The sequence below is a fragment of the Neodiprion pinetum genome, chromosome 2 (genome assembly GCF_021155775.2).
Source record: "Neodiprion pinetum isolate iyNeoPine1 chromosome 2, iyNeoPine1.2, whole genome shotgun sequence".
Taxonomy (NCBI): domain Eukaryota; kingdom Metazoa; phylum Arthropoda; class Insecta; order Hymenoptera; family Diprionidae; genus Neodiprion; species Neodiprion pinetum.
The window spans coordinates 5,789,112-5,808,032 of record NC_060233.1 but is presented as its reverse complement, the minus strand read 5'-3'; the positions used below and the strand labels follow the sequence as shown (position 1 = coordinate 5,808,032).

The 18,921-nt window shown below is 41.4% G+C and overlaps 4 protein-coding genes across 10 annotated transcripts in view; 2 read left to right on the top strand and 2 right to left on the bottom strand.

Annotated features, from left to right (window-relative positions):
- The window catches only part of zip (myosin heavy chain 10), a 39,807-nt gene extending 35,333 nt beyond the window's left edge, over nucleotides 1-4,474 (bottom strand). For 2 of the 3 annotated variants that reach the window (XM_046611893.2, XM_046611894.2), the window contains exon 1: nucleotides 3,810-4,471. In XM_046611893.2, the coding sequence (XP_046467849.1) occupies nucleotides 3,810-4,166 (357 nt within the window). In that variant the 5' untranslated portion in view covers nucleotides 4,167-4,471. Of the gene's footprint in view, nucleotides 1-3,809 lie in introns of all 3 variants that reach the window. The other variant, XM_069133542.1, reaches the window with a different exon arrangement.
- Nucleotides 4,475-4,752: 278 nt separating this feature from the next.
- Nucleotides 4,753-10,704, top strand: LOC124212126 (uncharacterized). Of its 3 annotated transcripts, none has more exons than XM_069133545.1 (6): nucleotides 4,753-4,957; nucleotides 5,077-5,150; nucleotides 7,896-8,551; nucleotides 8,624-8,741; nucleotides 8,834-8,917; nucleotides 9,199-10,704. In XM_069133545.1, exons 3-6 carry the CDS (start codon nucleotides 8,492-8,494, stop codon nucleotides 10,074-10,076), a joined length of 1,140 nt encoding a protein of 379 aa, XP_068989646.1. In that variant the 5' UTR covers nucleotides 4,753-4,957; nucleotides 5,077-5,150; nucleotides 7,896-8,491; the 3' UTR covers nucleotides 10,077-10,704. The 3 variants fall into 3 exon arrangements, with proteins under 3 accessions (XP_068989646.1, XP_046467857.1, XP_068989645.1); XM_046611901.2 differs by having other exon boundaries at nucleotides 7,029-8,551; XM_069133544.1 differs by having other exon boundaries at nucleotides 5,077-8,551.
- Nucleotides 10,705-10,791: 87 nt separating this feature from the next.
- awd (nucleoside diphosphate kinase) lies at nucleotides 10,792-12,547 on the bottom strand. The gene is made up of 3 exons (XM_046611905.2): nucleotides 12,306-12,547; nucleotides 11,328-11,429; nucleotides 10,792-11,199 (listed from the first exon to the last, which is right to left on the bottom strand). The coding sequence occupies exons 1-3, from the start codon at nucleotides 12,432-12,434 to the stop codon at nucleotides 10,960-10,962; spliced, it is 471 nt and encodes a 156-aa protein (XP_046467861.1). The 5' UTR covers nucleotides 12,435-12,547; the 3' UTR covers nucleotides 10,792-10,959.
- A 440-nt stretch (nucleotides 12,548-12,987) lies between these two features.
- The window catches only part of sxc (O-linked N-acetylglucosamine (GlcNAc) transferase sxc), a 39,054-nt gene continuing 33,120 nt past the window's right edge, over nucleotides 12,988-18,921 (top strand). Inside the window, exons 1-4 of one of the 3 annotated variants that reach the window (XM_046611898.2) lie at nucleotides 12,988-13,566; nucleotides 17,188-17,338; nucleotides 17,504-17,747; nucleotides 17,977-18,045. In XM_046611898.2, coding sequence (XP_046467854.1) covers nucleotides 13,473-13,566; nucleotides 17,188-17,338; nucleotides 17,504-17,747; nucleotides 17,977-18,045 — 558 coding nt within the window. In that variant the 5' untranslated portion in view covers nucleotides 12,988-13,472. Of the gene's footprint in view, nucleotides 13,567-16,082; nucleotides 16,537-17,187; nucleotides 17,339-17,503; nucleotides 17,748-17,976; nucleotides 18,046-18,921 lie in introns of those variants that run through there. The other 2 variants (XM_046611897.2, XM_046611895.2) reach the window with 2 other exon arrangements.

Here is an 18,921-nt window from a genome sequence, read left to right as displayed (position 1 = left end):
AAGTACACAAAACATTGTTTAAAAATTTTAAACTTGCGATTATAAAACAATCATGAAGCAAAAATAAAACATCTTAGATCATCGAAATTACGATATAAAGATAAAAGAAAGATGAGTCGGAAAAGTAAACTTCTCTCACGCGTCTCACTTTGACGGGTTAAAAAAAAAAAAAAAAAGGAGAAGAAGCTTAAAATTCGTTAAAGATATTAAATAAATTCACCGCACCCTGAAGAACCTGAACGGTAAACTCTCAAAAGTAAAAAAAAAAGACATCCTTATCCATATTCCGAAAAGGAGTGTTCAGCTTTTTTATGGCAAATTCTGTTGTTTTTTGTTGTTCTTTTTTCTGTTGTTTAATTTTCTCTTCTTTTTTTTTTATTTACGTGTAATAACCGGAATTACGAAAATGTTTGAATTGTTAATGGTACTTGTATATGTAAAATACAAGTTTCCGTAGTGATTACAACAACAATAATAATAACAACACGACATATGGAACAGCCATAGTAGGCGTAAGTTCATCATACACACATAATACGTGTATTGTGTACCTATATATACCTATTTATAGAGATAGAGTAAGTACAAGTCGGTAGCGTTTTCATTGTGGGTGGTTGGTTGGTATATAACAGAATATCAATGAAACGAAAAATAAAACAAACAAAAGAGAGGAAAAAAAAAAAAGAAAAGAAGAGAATTTTCAGGAAACAGCTGTTGACGCTAGCTGTTTAAATACACGAGGAATTCCTTATCTTATCTCGTGTCCTTTTCTCTCTCTTTTTATTGTACCAAGCGTTATTAAAATTCGATACGTAATCGTCATATGTTTAGGCGGAATAAATATAGATATATTGTACAATCGTAGGTCGCATATCGTTTTTCACCTTCTAACTTCTTGCGAGACAGGGATAGCGATTGGTTTTACTTTTTCTTCTATGAAATGAATGTCGACGATACGTTATCCGTTCGTTCGACTAGCTAACATCGTTTGACGAATTGACTTTGTAGGCGGATTTTCTCGATAAACGAATCGATAGTTTTTAAAAATTGTCCAAAATGTAATTACGCACATGTGTCGTAATGTATGCGAACTGCTTTCAAGCGTTTTTCTTCCACTTTTCTCTATCTCATGATCGATTAATTATAGTCAGAAAGCTAATTGCAAAAATCCATCTGGTTATAAGAGACGAAAATTGTACAAAATATTATACAATAATTTATCGTCAAGAAATAAAAGAAAATAGTGATGCGATGTAATCATTAACCGGATTCTGCCGTTGAAAAAATTCACGATTTTCTCGCTCTCACCTCTCCCATTCTAGATTAACTTGTACGGTCCTGCAGCTGAGCCTTTTTTAGATAACAGTAATATTTTTTTTTTTTCACTTCCCCATTTTGCATCGTGATTCATTAGTAGCCAGATGTCGGTATAACGTAGTATTATGAATCCGATGTGCTGTACTTGTTATAAACCAATACATCGTTATTAATAATAACCGACGTGCAAACAGAATTAGCTACATATACACCGAAGAAGAATCGTGTGTGTGTGTGTGTGTGTATGTAAACATTGAAGAGGCGCGACGTCGTTTCGAGAGATGAGATACGTGCAGTATTATAAGACGCTTTGCAGCATCGAAGCTGAAGAAGAGAAGAGAAGCTGAGACGAAGAGAGGAGACGATAGAGAGAATCTGTCAGGCTGACAGTCGCGTTCAAATCGCGCACATATTTAGTCGTGGCTACTGCAACGATGTATAATAAATGAATGAATAAAATAAAAGGGTGGGGAAAGGTAAAGAAGATCAAAAAACTAAAATAGAGGACATTGGAGTTTTTTGAGAGTCCGTGGGATATTTAAATTTTGGAAAAACCGCGATGAAAAATCAAATCCCAGAAAAGATGTGAAGAATTTACGGAGCAAAATCGGACGACTAATGACAGCGAGTTCCGGGAAATTTGATTGAAGTCATCGACTGACTGGCTGTCTCTTGATATCGAAACTACATACTCGAGAATGATTGAAAATGTATTTTAAACGATTTCTCAGATGAGAAATCTCTAGGTTGATCTACGAGTGAGTCACATGTAGTAAGCAGAATTCGATTGGGGATTTGGCGATTAGGGAGAGCCTCGAGATAAATTGACGGGCTTTATTGCTGTTCTTTTTTACAAGGTTGAAGTTATCAACGTTATCGTAACGAAACATTGGGGACAAAAATCACTATTTTCTTAATTTTACACAATGATTTTTAAGGAACTAAGATTTTGGAAGTAGGTATGAGTATTTTTTCTTTTATTACGGTATACTGACATTCAGATAATTCAAAAAAGTTTTAATTGTAGGAATCTCTGAAATGCAGTAAATTATACCAAGTCAAAAGCAATTCATGTTTTCAAAACTTAGCACCTTCAAAGTCACTAAAATTGCAAAGTAGTGTTTTTATTCCCGCAATGTTTCGTTACGCTAGTTCGTTACTAACTTCAGCCTCATCGAAATAACGGTTTTTCCTCAGCATGAATCGTTACGATAACGTTACTAACTTCAATACGATATCTTTTTCACGTGAAACACCTGAAAGCAAAAGAACAAAGCGAGAGAGAAATCAGATATTTAGATAAGATCGAGACGCGAAGTTGTTGCGAACAGCGGATAAATAAATTCTCAGGTCGATCCGCCGACGTGCATCTCTTTATTGGATTTTTTTTGTTGGAAAGAAGGCAGAAGAAGAAGAAGAAGAAGATGAAGAAATAAAGCACGAGGGTAACGAACGAAATATCGGTGCAGTACGGATGGGCGGAGCCCCCGAACAAAGACGGTCGTCATCGAGGAGAGTCTCTATCCTCTCTCGGGATCGGAGAGAGCGAAAAAGAGAAAGAAAGAAAGAAAAAGAGAGAGAAAGAAGGAGAGAGGCGTCGCACGCGTTGTGTGAAAAAGCTCACTCTCGCTCGGATAAGCAAGGTTTTTTTTCTCTCGTCACCTTATCAGGGATTCGAGTTCGATCGCGATAAGAAGTACGTTTCAACTTCCCGCAATAATTTCACTTGCAAAACTGACTCACGACGATTAGTTCGTTGTACAAGGTGGCTCTGGCACCGAGACTCGACTGATAACGTATCGTCGCCGGTGACAGCAGACGACAAAGTGTCCTGCCGATTCCGACAGCTAGAATAATCCCGCAAATTGGCAAATGAATTATTTAGCGAAAAATTACCAGCTGGCGGGAAAATTCGAATGTCCCTTCACCACTTTTACATATACAAATCGCATTCTGTTTCTCTGCGGGTGACGAAAAGTAACTGTAAAATATTCTATCCGAAACTCTGACGCATCGCGGTACGATGATTCAACTTTAAGCAGGAGGTTTGTCACACGGAACTTGGAATTTGTGGGAAAGAAAGCCGCAATCACCTGTTTCTTTTTTTTTCCTCTATCACTCTATCTCTCTCTCTCTCTTTTCTCTGTTACTAGTCGCGTTATCAAACGACACGAAACCAGTTTTAGGAACACACCGTATCACCCTCTGTACTCTTAAGTCTTATTTCGACTCCTTGTCTTCCGATCGTGGATATTGTATGTACTTTAAGGAATAACGAGATGAGGCGGAAGGAGGAGCCGACGGTAAACATTCGCGTAAACACAGGAGTAGCGGCGAGGCGAGGAGATGAGAGGAGACTGACTGAGGAGGTGGGGAGAGGCAAGAATTGGAGGATCAGAGAAATGAGAGAAGGCGAGGAACGGGACGATATCTTGAAGAGAGCGTGTAGAAGATGAGAAAGAAAGAAGGAAAGGAAGGAAGCGAGTACTCACGTAAATCAGTCCCGAGTAGTAGCGATCTTTGAGGTTATGAAGCACGGACGCCTCGTTGAGACAGGTCAACTCGGCCATGTCCTCGACCTTGTCAAATTTCGGCGGATTCATCTTCTGTATGTCATCTTTGGCGACTAGTACGCGTTTCCCGGTCTCGGCGACCTCGACCTCGACTTCGTCGCCGCGTTCGCCCTTTATACCGGCGGCAACGAATCCCTGGGACTCGTGCGGCACCCAGACAAGTTTCTTCTGCGTCCATTCCGCCTGCGTGGCCGGATCGTTGAAGCTGTTCCTATCAACGGAGAGGTATTTCAGCTCGGGATCAGACCGGTCCACCCTCGAGTCGCCGTCCGCCATTTTTGTTTAGCGCGACAATGCGCCAGTAGCCGCACGAACACCGTTTTTCCCCCGTTTAAAATACGAACGATTTTTACCCGCCGGTTCACGCGACGCTTCCTTCGGACAACCGGTCGGTCACTCCCTCAAATACGCCGCGTTGCGATATCGAGCCCCGATTGCGATCGCGGGACCAAGACAACACTTCTCTTTCCCTTCGCGTTCAACTTCAAACCCACCGGACTCCACCGTTGCCACTCTACTTCTGCGAGTCTTACTCTCCGACTCTCGCCTGCCTTCTCGCTGCCTGTCGCTCTGCCCGTCGGCCGAGCCACCGCGCGGCTGTCGCCGCTCTTTTGCGTCTGTGTGCGTGCTTTCGTCCGTGTGTCGTCCGTCGGGCGACTCTCGATTCCGGACCCTCGATTATTTACCTCGTGAAAATTCTGCAAAACTGACCGCGTTAAACGCGTTCCCGCAGATAATCAAGCACGAATTTATCCGCCTACGCAATCACACGATCGCAAATCGATCGTAGCTTACCCCGATCTTGGTTAATAGATCGAGTTTACCCTCTTGTTGGATTATTATTCATGGGTCAAACAACGGCCTTTACGCTGCACCGCTGCACACCACGTTTCGATTAATCGCCGGGTGCGGTTATTCGTGTGTCACGTGTTGCGTTGTACAACACACGCACGAACGTGAAGCTTGATCGTTTGGCTAATTGAACTGTTGAGAACCGTCTCTTCCCTCCGGCCCCTCAACAAAAATCGACAATTAAGACACTGCTAACGACAGTTTCGGCTTTACAGGTGAGCTGCAGGGAAGCGTCGATTTTAGTACGCGGAATTTTATACTTAAAACGATTCGACGAACGCGTGACGACGCACCATCTGTAGTTTTACTTATTTTTTTTTTCTTTACATTTCAGAATATTTCAAGTCCTGGATGCCGCGAGAAGGTCTCAGCCGTCTCAGCGGAAGTTCTTGGCTCTCCTAACGCCAGGTGATCGAAATATTCGTTAACGTCTGTTGCAGACCGTCAAACTCGCCACGCTTGCCACTCCCGAAGTTCAAACTTCACGAAACCAGGTTCAGAGCGCGCTGAAGTCGATTTAAACGAATTTGTGGCTCAGAAACTCGTTGAATTAAATACATAATAAGGCAATTATGATGTTTTATCGCATACGCCGCATATTCCATACCGCGAATCTTATATGCTGCGCTCATTCTAATTACGAATTACCGCCAAACGCGCTTTGCCAATTGTTTCGAACGTTCGATCCGTTGACGCAAACTCGAAATTCAAACGGTTCAACGGACTTTTGCCTGTGTCAAACTAAACCTGTATTCATTCGTAGGTATTCGATACGAAACATCGGGGAGTTGCGTATAGTATCGCATTTTGAATTGTTCAATTGTATGTATATGTATGTACATACCTTTCATATTGATGTTTATAGAGTATTTTCATCGAAAACAAAGTAGCGAATTCTTTACAATCCTATTTGACATACTTTTTTTAAAATTCTCTGAAAAGAAAGACATGAATTCTAGCGAGAAGAATGAAATAGATTTTTACATTCTGGACTAGGAGTCGCGATATAGCTATAATTATAATTGGCGAAATTCCGAAAATGGATATGTGGGACTGTGTCGCGACTACGTGTGCGAATACCTGCGATGAATTACATTACAATTTCTTACAACCAGAGGGAAAAATATATATACGTATATAATGTATACGATCGTCTTAACCTGGTTTCTAGTATGTATAGAGGCGGTTAAAACTCGTGACTCATGTCTCGTTTCCAAATATGGAAGATATGTCGGTTTTATTTTATGACGCAACATATATTGTAACAACGTGTGTGTCAACAGCTATGTACACACACACAGTCGGTATATACACGCGCGTCAAATTCCGCAAGTTTCACGATCCTTCAGACCCTTTTTGGACTACTGCGAAGTTCGTATACCGTATGTATACATATAACCGCAGTGCAATTTGAAACGCGGATCGTTTGCGTAACGAATTTTGTATGATTTTTTTTTCTCTCTCTTTTCTCTTTGCGCGGTAGTCTATTCAATGGCGAAACATCGAAAGCAGCTGTTATACATATAGGATAGGATGTGCCAAATCGGAGCTCATTTTTCGTGCGATTTAAGGCCATGGATTCATCGTTCGTATTCTCATATATATTATGCATATAATCTTGTACACATCCAGCGCTTAATCATGCACGATGGTTTTTCGTCGTACATTACGAATAAGCGACCATATTTGGGCAAGCTAAGCTCAACGGCGGTAATACGTGTATGTATGTATACGTATAATATTGTGAAATCTGCACCAGTCGAGCCGAGAAAGTTATGTCTTTGTCGTTCCCGACATGCAATTCTCCTACTACAATTCGACGCCGCGGTCATTTCCAGCATTCGGCGAAACCGCATTACTGTATCAAGTGCGTGTGTATCGCTCTTTTTGGTATATGAGTGCCCAGACATGACATCAGCTGAGAACGGTAAAACGATCTCGTATTCCATTGCTGTCCGTTTCTAGTTGGAAAATAAAATATAAATATAACAAAATAATTCACATTTTATCTTGAATTTAAGTTCGTTTTATTTATCGTCGTACTTCTACCAATGGAGCAATATTTTTACCTCGTACTCACAGAACTAAACGAATTGCGGTCGGGGCTACAAGACGCGGCGGGAGGGCGAGCAGGCAACCAGGCGGTATATAAATTGAACTGTCTAAACTCTAAACTGCTCATAATGACGGCTATATAAATGCGTTAGCTCCATATTTGTCAAGATTGATCACAGCTCACGTATACGTGTTGAATTGTTTGCGAAAATAACCGTGGTTTGATTTCAGATAATCAATGGAGTATTTATATATACCAATTTGGGCTGCAGAACTAAATGAGCGAATATAGCGGTGGCTTGAATAAACGTCATTGATAAGATTATATTGTCCGTTATTCAGAACGATCATTATGGCCGTTGCCTATCATGCCGTACTTCTCAATTTGAATTATTCGCGGGCTTCTTGTTGCCTCTACGTGCAGGCTGCGACTGGATCACGTGATATCGTTATAATGGCGGTTCGTCGGTTTTCAAATTTAAATTCAATTCTTTACAACGTAAAACTCACCCGTTAACACGATTACCAGTCTCGTCGTTCAAATACTCGTCGAAATTAACGCGCCAACAAGTCGCTCTCCCGTACCATTTTATCCTAAATCCAAGATAACTCATTCAAATATCCACGACTAATCTGACGCAATTTATGCTAAAACTATGCAAACGTAGATACGCTTATTCAAATTTTTTTGACTTCCTTTCCTCCTCGATGTCACGTGTTGCCGTGAAGCGACGCGATTTTCGTCGCCTCCTACGATAATTAGCGAACCGTAAAAACAGGCCCTTTATTTTCCATAAATTTCGACTTTGAACCAATACTTTGATCCTTGTAATTTACAAGGATTTAAATATCACTTCTAGCCACGCAGATTTTATCATAATATAAACATTTTTATAAACTGATAAATATCTTTCTTCCTGGAAATAAAATGGGATGAGTACAATAATTGATACCCCATAGTCTGAACGTTATGCATGCGTGTTTATAGAATGCACATACATACAATGATATCATAGGCAATAAAAACATTTTTTTTTCTATTCCTTCAACCTCATTTACGAGTTCGAGTCATGCGTTGACCTCTCGTTTACGATTCAGCCCCCGAGGAGATAATTTCGCAACTTGATTATACAAGTCCGCGAATGATTGTTCCGATCGCCTTCATATGGTTGAGGGGAGCACTTGACACAGGCTTGTGCAGATACAGACGGCTGGTCCCGGACCTTAACCAATAAGGTAGTATACCATATGGTCCAGGCGTAGCAACGACCTTTATCGCGTTCGCTGCACAGCGTTGGCCACACCTCCTCGCATCACCGGATCATGTTCAACGACAAATTCAATTGCGCATCCCCGGTTGTAGAGCTCGGATGATATTACGTAGTACTGTTGCGGTTTACGTTCTTCTTCGGATACGTACATGTCATGTATCTCTGACCGCAGCCCATCCATATTTCTTGTCCAACGCTGTACTTTGACGCTGATCGTATCTCCGATTCTGGCTGCATAAATTTGTCTATGTGACGTTTCCACGCTTAGTTGTAGGAATTATCAGTTGTATTTTCGTAACGGTTTGATTACTTATCGCGCTGTTGCGTTCATCACGACCATAGCGGCTATTGCAATTTTCATACAGTAGTCCCCGCACCGCTGAGCAAACTAGTTGTGACCACAGACGTTAAATCGAAGAGAAAATGTCGTCCTACGGAGGGATCGCCGGAAATCAGATATACTCCTATGCCGACGAGAAAAATGTGAGTTATCACCTCGGTTTTCACACTCTCTAGATCTGTACAATGTTCCTTCAACGATGATCTGTGATCCAGGCCACCATCGTCGATCTGCGAAGCGATACGCTTTCGAGGCCTTCACTCGCCATGCGGCAGGCCATGTTTAATGCCGAAGTTGGCGATGACGTGTACGAGGAAGATCCTACCGTTGTAGGTACGTGTTTTTGGTCATCTCTGTGGGGTTAAAACTGTTTTCCATTTTTCGTAACTAACTATGAGAGAAAATATCTGTTTCGTTTGTTACAGAACTTCAGGATAAGGCTGCTGCTCTCCTCGGCAAGGAGGCCGCCTTATTCGTTGTTTCCGGTACCATGGGGAATCTCATAGCGAGTAAGTACATGAACGACTAATCAGCGCAGTTCCCATTTTTATAGCTATCGCAAATTGATATAAGCCCTCCGAAGCGCAGACTTATATTATAGGTAACGAAAATATATAGAAATTTCAAAATTTCATAAGTTTCGGTCGTGGAGTTCGTCATGGTACATGCTTCATGATTCTTGTATTACCTCGATTCCAGATTACAATTCAAATTCCGCGACTTCCAGCAATCCGCAACAAACCCAAAGTAGAGATGCGCCAATTTCATTATACGTTTCTTATTTTACAAGTAATGAACCACTGCAACGAGCGAGGAAGTGAGGCTTACTGCGGCGAAGAATCTCACACGTTTCTGCACGAGCAGGGTGGAGCGGCTCAGTTGGCCGGAGTAATGCTCTGTACGTTGCCAAACAACGCGGACGGGACCTTCGACCTGAAGACTTTGAAAAACCGGCTGCGATCGGACCGTCTACACGAGCCGATCTCACGCCTCGTCCTCATCGAGAACACGTTCAACGGGAAGATATTGCCGCAATCCTGGATTGACGAAGTGTCTATATTCGCAAAGGAGAACAACCTCAAGCTACACATGGACGGCGCCAGAATCTGGAACGCCGCAATCGGCTCGGGCCTTCCGGCGAAAGAGATCGTCCGCGGTTGCGATTCCGTAACATTTTGCCTGAGCAAGGGACTTGGAGCCCCTGCCGGTTCCCTCCTCTGTGGAAGCAGATCCTTCGTTGAAAAGGCGCGGAGGATCAGGAAAGTTCTGGGTGGCGGGATGCGGCAGGTAGGCGTTTTGGCCGCGGCCGGACTGATAGCATTGGAACAAGGTGTTCAGCTCCTGAAGGAGGACCACAGGCGAGCTTTTCTCATTGGAGAAACCATCAACAGTTTGGGTTCCAAGACGTTTTCAGTCAACCTGAAAACCACCGCGACAAACATGGTCATGGTCAATATCAATTCCGAGGACATTACCGCACAGAATTTTGTCGACAGGTTGGAATGGGTCATCGACGACGTGCCGGATGATCGAACCATCGTGCGAAGCTTGGCGATCAACTCCAGACTCGTCAGGTTTGTCTTCTATTACGAGATCGATGATGAGGCGGTAGAGAGAGCTCGGAGAAAAATTTGTTACGTCATTGGGAAGCTCGACGCCACAGTTTAGCGACTCGTCGTTTTTCATCCTTCCAGATTGTCCTGAAATACGTAATTCAAGCGATGCATTGTTGATGATAATAATAATGAATTGTCTCGACCGTGAAAAACGTCCTCTCGCGTTCTCCGACGTCTGGTTGATATTGAATGATAATGAAGTAATAGTAAAATATAATCATTCCTCGATGTGATTGTTGTTACATTTATCAAGGCGTGCTTGCATTTTTTTTTTTTGTTTTTTTTTCTTATTACATATATACACACACTTGCTCAGCTCATCGTTTATTAAAGTATGTATGTACTCAGCCGTAGCATAAAAGAAGCCCCAGGCAAACACTACATATTATATCTTCGATATAAATTACAATAGGAATACCAGGCTATCAAGTGTTGAAAATATTATGTATAATAAAATAACGACGTTCTAATAAATTTCCAACACATCTGTTTTTTGGTCAAAGTGCCAAATACAAATTAAGAATAGTCGGGTGAACTGGAAACTAGACTTTACACACTTCAACTTTGTCAGAATAATAATGAATTTCAATTAAATCGAATGAAATCTTTCTAATTAAATTATTCCAACTGCAACCAAATCTTCATACCTGTTGACGAAACAAGTGATTCGGCACTGTTTTCATTCTATTGAAAAAGTGGTGAGGAAGAGGAAGCAAATGTAGATTTTCAGTTTGGAAAACTGGTACAGGTGAGGCAGATTCTTCCCCTTTTGTTTAACGTTTTTATTTTTGGACTTTTTGGGTTGTTCTTGTATGTACAGTTATAGTCGCACCCACGTATCTCCAGCAATCGGTATACCGTGAACTGAAGTAGGAAACTGGGTATAAATGATATCGTAGAGGTGTGAGAATGTTACTGTTTTATTGGACGGTAATCTATTCGTAGATCCATTTCTCAGCCCAAGAAGACCAGTCGACAACGTCTTTCTTTTCCTTCTCTCCGAACCACAGTTTGATCTCCTTGTTGGCAGATTCAACTGAGTCGGATCCATGGATTATGTTGCGTCCTACCTGGATGCAGAAATCACCACGGATTGTTCCTGGTGCTGAATCCTTTGGGTTAGTTTCACCCAGCATAACGCGACCAGTTTTGACCGCATTCAGACCCTCCCAGACCTAATTGAAAGAAAGATACATGGTCAGGAACTGGCTCAAATTTCAACGCACAGAAAAAATCTTTCTGTTTTTAACGTTTCTAAGTTGAGTAACTGGTGAATGGATTTTACAACTTTTTTTATAATTACCATTGGTACGACTGGACCGGAACTCATGTACTTGACAAGACCTGGGAAGAAGGGTCTTGCAGCCAAGTCAGCGTAGTGCTGCTTGAGAAGGTCCTCCGAAGGCTGGAAAATAAATACAATGATCACGGTTAATAAGAAAATAAATTACGATGATGAGATTGAACAACCCAAGAAGTATCAGGCCTACGAATTAGAAAATCATACAAGAGGCAATAGAATTTCGATCAACTGCCGGTTTCATTGATTCTAGAACGAGATCTTGATAAATAAATTGATTATGCGCTGATCGGTTAACGATGGGTCATTTATTACTGCAAGTTTTTAGATAAAAATTGAGAAACTTTTCGACAAACTGAACAAATGTGAAAGTTTCAGGAATAGATACTGTGACTGAAAGAAGCGTCAGATATCGAGGTGGATTATCTTACTGAAAGTTCTTAAATTTTCTCACAATCCAAAATAATTTCCCCCACTAAATTTTCCTAGGTATTTCATCCTTAATCTGGATTGAAAACACAATAAAATGACTCTACTACTAATTAACCTTGGTTGCGTATCGAAGGTCGAAATTATTCCATCCAGTGTGTATACCTATGTGCAGCTGTATCGATTGCCCTGGATAATCCGATTCCATTTGATTAGATCAGAGGTTTATTGTTAGAAATATGATCTGAACGAACAGCGACAAATTGGACTAGATGGCCACGTAAGTATCGAGATCGAACAAAAATGCTCTACTTGAAAAATGCCCCTTCCGCGTCAGGCGATGCGTTTTTTTTCAACCAATTATCGACATAGTCGAAGGGACATTGTCGCCGCATAAAGTTGGCTCATATGCAACACAAATACCGTAATTTGGTTACGAAATAACGAGGCAGTTAAGGGCAAATATCTCCAGTCGATACAGAGACACCTTGACCACGTGTTGCCTGACAATGATGGCCGCGATGCCAGAGATCATACAGTTCCGAGACTTACCCAGACCATCTTGAGGGCGACGAGCTTGAAGCCTTTTTGCTCAAACCGTTGGATTATCTTTCCTACAAGCCCGCGCTGCACGCCGTCGGGCTTAATCATGATGAAGGTTTGCTCTTTGTTATCGCCCATTGTTATTGTCGGTTATTTAGCAGAGGAAATTGGCAAGGCAACGGGCACAAGAGGCGAGACAAAACTTCGCCGGCGAACCACAGGAGAGTGAGAACGGGATGACTGCTGTTGCCGTCTCGAAGCCGGGAGGATTCGCTGTTTTCAATCAGGGGCGTACAGTCCAAGGCACGTGAATCGTTTTCACCATCAGGATGGTGAAAATGCCCTCAATACGCCTCGAGCGAAATCGCTACGAAATTAAATTTCTATTCGACGTAAATTCTAAAGCAATCTAATCAGTCGTTAGTGTTTTGTTTTCCGAGTCACCAATTGATGTAACAGAATACAAGTCCAACACCCTGCACGAAGTCTTCTCATATTCTTAAATAATTCACCCGAAACATCGAGCCATCATATCGTTCTTGCATGTCATTGCTAGACCACGCCCACAAACTGGATTTCAAAACATTTTGCAAACCTAATAATTGTCGGAAGATAACTAAGCTACGGGCCCCCGAGCGGTTAGATACGAGCCTTCTATTCACCGCCGGAAGTTGACCTGACTCCATGCTTGTCGATACTGACGTCACGTGTCGTTAGCTCGTCACTAAAGTCTCAAACCCAGGCGTACTGCAGTGCTTATAATCAGGTTTAAAACGATTACAGACTTGCTTTTGTTGACTCCGAGTAGCTTAAAGTGAAAATTAGTAATTAACGAGCTCGGACACGAACGAGATTCCGTGAAAGTGATAGTTTTTAAAAATTTGTAACCCGGTGTCTCGACCGAATTCAAAATGGCCGCCGTACAACGATCGCGTTCTTGTTCTAGCTGATGAAGTCATATATCGCGATAGATATTGTTTTCTTTTATCAATTGGCCTGTTAGCGAAGTTGCTGCGTACGTCGAGTACGTTTGTGGATAAAGTTTAATCGTGACGCGACCTTGCGGACGAAGATTTAGCCCACGAAGTATCAGCATCAAGGCTAAACGACGGACCTGGATTGTATTTTTTCCCGCGATTTACGGGATAAAGGAAATTTTCACCGTCACGAGTTTCGATGCAAGCCCAGCAGCAACAGCAAGGACACCAGCAAATTGCCGGAACAAATGTCATACTTAAAATGAATGAAATTCAGCAGTTGTCAACAGTCGGTGAGTCGAACTACTCTTTTTTTCGATGCAGGTTCCGCCGCCTCGGTGCTCCAAATTCCCTTCGACGTTGGGTCAGGAAACTCAGTGTCTAAATTCCGTACCTAAAACGAAAAACAAATAGGGAAGACATGACAACAAAAGACAATCACGGAAATTTTTTCGGGGCATATTGTTGGGTCAAAATGGCTCCGAGGTGTTCTTTCGATTTACCAATTTACCCGAATGTAGGGATAATTTAAGAATTCCTGTCTATTACTCGAGCCCACGTGACTCTGACGATATAATTTCTCGGCTATTTCGGGATAGGTAAAAGTTTTCCACCAGTTTACTAAATATATATAGATATACAAGTAGACGAGTTATGATTATATCGAATCCAAAATGGCCTCCTCTTACTCCTTGTTATAATTTTGCTGTTACTTCGGTGTGTAATTATTTGCATGAACTAAACCTGCGCAGTTTTATAGATTGCGTATGAGGGAGAAAAGACTCTGCACCTAGCCTTTCATCAATCGTTTTTCCTGTTCTTTATTTTACTCCTTACATTCCCACCACGTGGTTGCCGCAACGCGAGGAGTAATCGACTGGTTCAGTTTTTCGTAAGCCGATCACGCAGTCAGCCGTGAGCTGTACCCGTCCCGTAGAATATCCAACATGTACCCATCTGTCTCGTTTCCATTTGTCATACCATGTTCTCACATTTGGAAATCATTTTGTATTTGCAACTCCGCGGGAATAAATCGCATCTTCATCGTCCGAGCTTCGCTCCGCTGCGCGATAACCACGCGAGGTCGTAATATTGAACTTGGAAATATCCGAGTTGCGCAATTGAGTTGTTCGAACGTTCAGATAAAATTTTCTAGAGGCCTATTCACGCTTGCGAAACTTGCGTTAAAACACTGCAAAAAAATTTGCCTGCGGCATTGCAGGTTTGGACACGCGTGGCGGCACGCAAAAATCGATAATCGATAAAACAAAAATGCTTTTCTAGGACCCACAATATGGTCATTGATACGTATGGTTATCTGTCACCTGCTGCTCACGATATTGACATAGAGTAACGTCATTGCGGCTTATCGGCATGATGCTCGTACGAGAAATGGTATAAATTCAGCACGAGGTTTGTTGACCCGTCGCTATCCGTCGTTAGTTAAAATCTCGCTAATAATCGGAGGGACAAATATATCAAAAAAACCACAACGTGTGGTCAGTCGAAAATCTATAGATAGGTACACGAGTCTTCGCACGACAAGAAACTTAATTCTCGTTCAAAATGAACAATATCAATAAAAATGATACTATTATTTGAATTTCACGAATAAAAATAGTACCCAATCGTAGATATTTACAATCAACGCAATTCCAAGTTTTGTATTTCTTCGCTGTAAGAACATCCCAAATGTAAATCCTTCCGAAATACCTAACATTCATTTGTTAATTCTTGTCGTTAGCAGTTTCCTTGATCGGAAATCTCTTTGTTCCTTGTCGCAAGTTGATGTTTTCTTTTTTCGTCTTTTTATTTTAGTTTCTTGGTTTTTTTCCGCTATTCCCCTCGCCAGTGAAACTTGTCCCTCCCTTCCTAGCCGTGCGACCGAGCGAAACGGTTGGCTGCTCGCAACCCGTCGCCACTGTCAAAACCGATGGAATATTCCACTGCGTACTCCACCGACTATGCCATCTGCTCACCGGCCCCGGCAGCGCGGCGAAAGGGGGGCAGGGTCCCCTCGTCCTTTCGTCGGGTTAACCCCTCTTCCCCTCACCGCCAGCAAAGTATCATGATTTCGAGCACCATAGGTCGGAACACTTTTTGTTGGAAATTTATATTACGTACTTGCAACGCGTCTTACACGAAATTGCATAATCGTTGTTTGCCCGAAGTCTGTATACGTTGCGTAGGAACAGCAATGGAACAGTAATTTTAACGAGGTTGAAGTTAGTAAAGTCATCGTAACGAAACGTTGAGAAAAAAATCACTATTTTCTTATTTTTACAATGATTTTTAAGGAACCAGGATTGAAAAATATGAGTTCATTTCATTTTATAGCGGTTTACTGATTTTCAAACAATTCCAAAATTTCGAAATAACGGTTTTTCCTCGTCACAAATCGCGTTTCGATAACGTTACTAACTTCAATACGATGAATTTTACGGTTGAACGACGAGACAAATGACGTACTATCAATTGCCGAAATGCAGGGGGATTTCGGTAAGAGATGTAGGTACATCCTACTTGTTTTTTTCTTTTCATGTTTTGCTAACAAGATCTTATCAAGTTTGTACGAATGTACGTACCTCTAACGTCTCTTTGTAAGAGAAAATAAAATTCGTCTTCGGATCATCATTACGAGTACTCGTTATCGGCAAGGAGATTTAATTTTCATTTGCTTTCTGCGTTTGCCGGCGAACACCAACCGCCTCGACGTGTAGGTTCGGCCCTGTTTCCTCCGTCCTCCCCTCCTTCCAATCCCATCACCTTGCTCACCCCTACTTTGGGCTTTGGCCCCCATCGCACAGAGGCCAGCTAGCATCAAGCGGCTTACAGACGGAGAACGTCGAGTCCGGAATTAAATACGCGGTGTGAAGTTATCCCGAGATTGACGTCGAACTTGTTTCACGGTGTGTTTCACGTCGCGCGTCTTCGTTGTTTCTCGCTCGTTTTTCTCGCGTGCCGGATTTTTGATAAAAAGATAATTAATAAAACTGATTAAATAGATAAAGAGAATCATCCTCGAGCGCGGTTAAATATGATGAGCAGCCAGGTGCAAAATCGCGGCAACGTAAACAACGATCCGAAGGGTGTTACGGCCGTTAACAGCCTTGTGATTAACCCCGATAGCGGTACTCTACAAAGTATTCACACTCTTCAAAACGGCCAGAACATGTTGGTCGTTACGCAGGACGCACAAGGCAAGGAGGTTCTTGCCGTCGCTGACGAACAAACGATTGTTAACCTCACCCTAGATTCGTATTGTTCGTATTCCATTTCCTCGTTTTTTTTTTTTTCTCATCCTTATATCCATCGCTTTCAAACTGCCTTTTTTTTTTGTAGTCGCTATAGATTCGACATCACCTTTCAATGTCCGATAATATTTACAGTACTGGTTATAGAAATTCTTACTTTTCATCAATTTTATCGATGGAGATTTATTCCACAAATTTTATCCTGTACCCTCTTTTCTTTCACTTTTCCGGTCACCTCACAGTTGATTAAAATTTTGAATAAAAACATGTGTAGATGCGATTAAATGAACTCAGATTTCAAGTAACAGTTTGTCTCGGTGGAAATTATTCACGCTCCGATTCCTTGTAGCAGAGAAAAAAAAAAAGAAGAAATTGTAACCTCTCTCCAAGTGAACCTAACGAATCGTTTCTGGCCAGATATTTCCGTTCTAAGATTATCCTGCTCAGGGGTTTAAGAATAATTTTTAAATTACTCGAAAATATTTTCTCTGCCAAGAAATACAGTGGAACTTTTTCTTCCTACGTTTGATGAAAGATTTGCAAAAGTTTTTAGATAACTTACTAAAAAGTTAGCGACTATAGTATTCCGAACTACAATGAAATTTCGTCGACTTTTATTCTGGTCAATTCATATTCATGCTTTCTCTTTTCTCATTACAGGGTTGTTGGAATTGGCGCATAGAGAGTACCAGGCAGGAGATTACGAAAATGCGGAAAGACATTGCATGCAGTTATGGAGGCAAGAGACCAACAACACTGGCGTTCTTCTTCTCCTGTCTTCTATTCACTTCCAATGTCGAAGGCTCGATAAGTATGTTTTATGCAAATAAATATTTTGGGAAATATTATACTACTCGGTGTAGTTGAAGGAAATTAGAATTCATATCCAAAGAGAATTGTATATTCATTGTTGACGGCCGACTTGTAAATGCGTTTTTTTTTTTTTTTTTATTAACCTGAGACCTTTTCCTTTAAGGTCTGCACACTTCAGCTCACTGGCTATAAAGCAAAATCCGTTACTCGCGGAGGCGTACAGCAACTTGGGTAACGTTTTCAAAGAGCGTGGCCAGCTACAAGAGGCTTTGGAAAATTATCGTCATGCTGTCAGGCTCAAGCCCGACTTCATCGATGGGTACATCAATCTCGCAGCTGCATTGGTCGCTGCCGGTGATATGGAACAAGCGGTCCAGGCCTACGTTACCGCTCTGCAATACAATCCCGTAAGTGGATTATCGTTGATTAATTTGAATGTTTTTTCTGTGATTTGTTGTGCTCGAATTAACTGAAAGTTTCTTACGACTCAATAAGTCATTCTTGTATGATTGAAGAAAGAGAACTTGAATACCTGCTGCTGTGTTCGAATACATTGAAAAGAAATTTGTTAATAATATAAATCTTACGGTATTCGAGGCCAGTTTTGTCTAACACATGGTATGCAATTTGTTACAGGATCTCTACTGTGTGCGCAGCGATCTTGGTAATCTTTTGAAAGCATTAGCAAGGCTTGATGAGGCCAAGGTAAGTTGACGTTCAAACCCTGTGTAAGTTTAGACACTAATCCTACACGCTACATCCTATATGTTTTTGTACCACTGTTGAATAGTGCGTAAAACTACACTTGAAGTCGTTTTACGATGATCAAAGTATCGCTACGAATAATTAATTCTCGTGAGTTTAAAATGCGTTGTTGAAACCGTTTTCCGACTAGCAGAAGCAGGCATTTTCCATTTGTTACTTCGGAGTAAGATTCCTATAAACTTAGAAGCTGTTAAATATAGAAATTAACGCGTGTTTTTTTTCAATTTTCGGAACTTCAAACTCGTACAAAGGCATATAGGTGTCTCGTGTCTCCTGGTTAGTGTAGTTCTGAGGAATGTGTAGAGCGAATGTTTGTGTATATTTAGCTCATGCAGAAAGCTGTCTTTCTTTGCCACAATAACGATATTATAAAGAAAAGCTGCTGCGCGGCGCGCGATCTGCCATCAAAATAAAAACATGTTTACATTTTCCATTCTCTTGTTTCAGCATTTAACGTTTTGATTGCAGACGAAATATTGTTGTGTACTCTTGCTTTTGGGAATTTTGGGTTTACCATGTTTGACGCCTGTTCGTTGGCAAAAACTTTTTTTCAATTTTTCATTATATTCAACAAATGTTTCAAACTTGCAAGTCCCGAAAAAAGCGGTGGTAAAATTTGTGTCAGACATGGTTAATGGGTTTAGGTTTGTGAAGTTGTTGGAGGAGGCGCGGAAACAACGTCAACAATGCGCGAATTGATGCAACGCCATTAATTACGATCATTCTAAATGGTGCTACAACAATTGATTTCAAATACCTCTTTGTTGATCCTGACAATATTCATCATGCCACTAAAAGATTTTTTTTTTTTCCTAA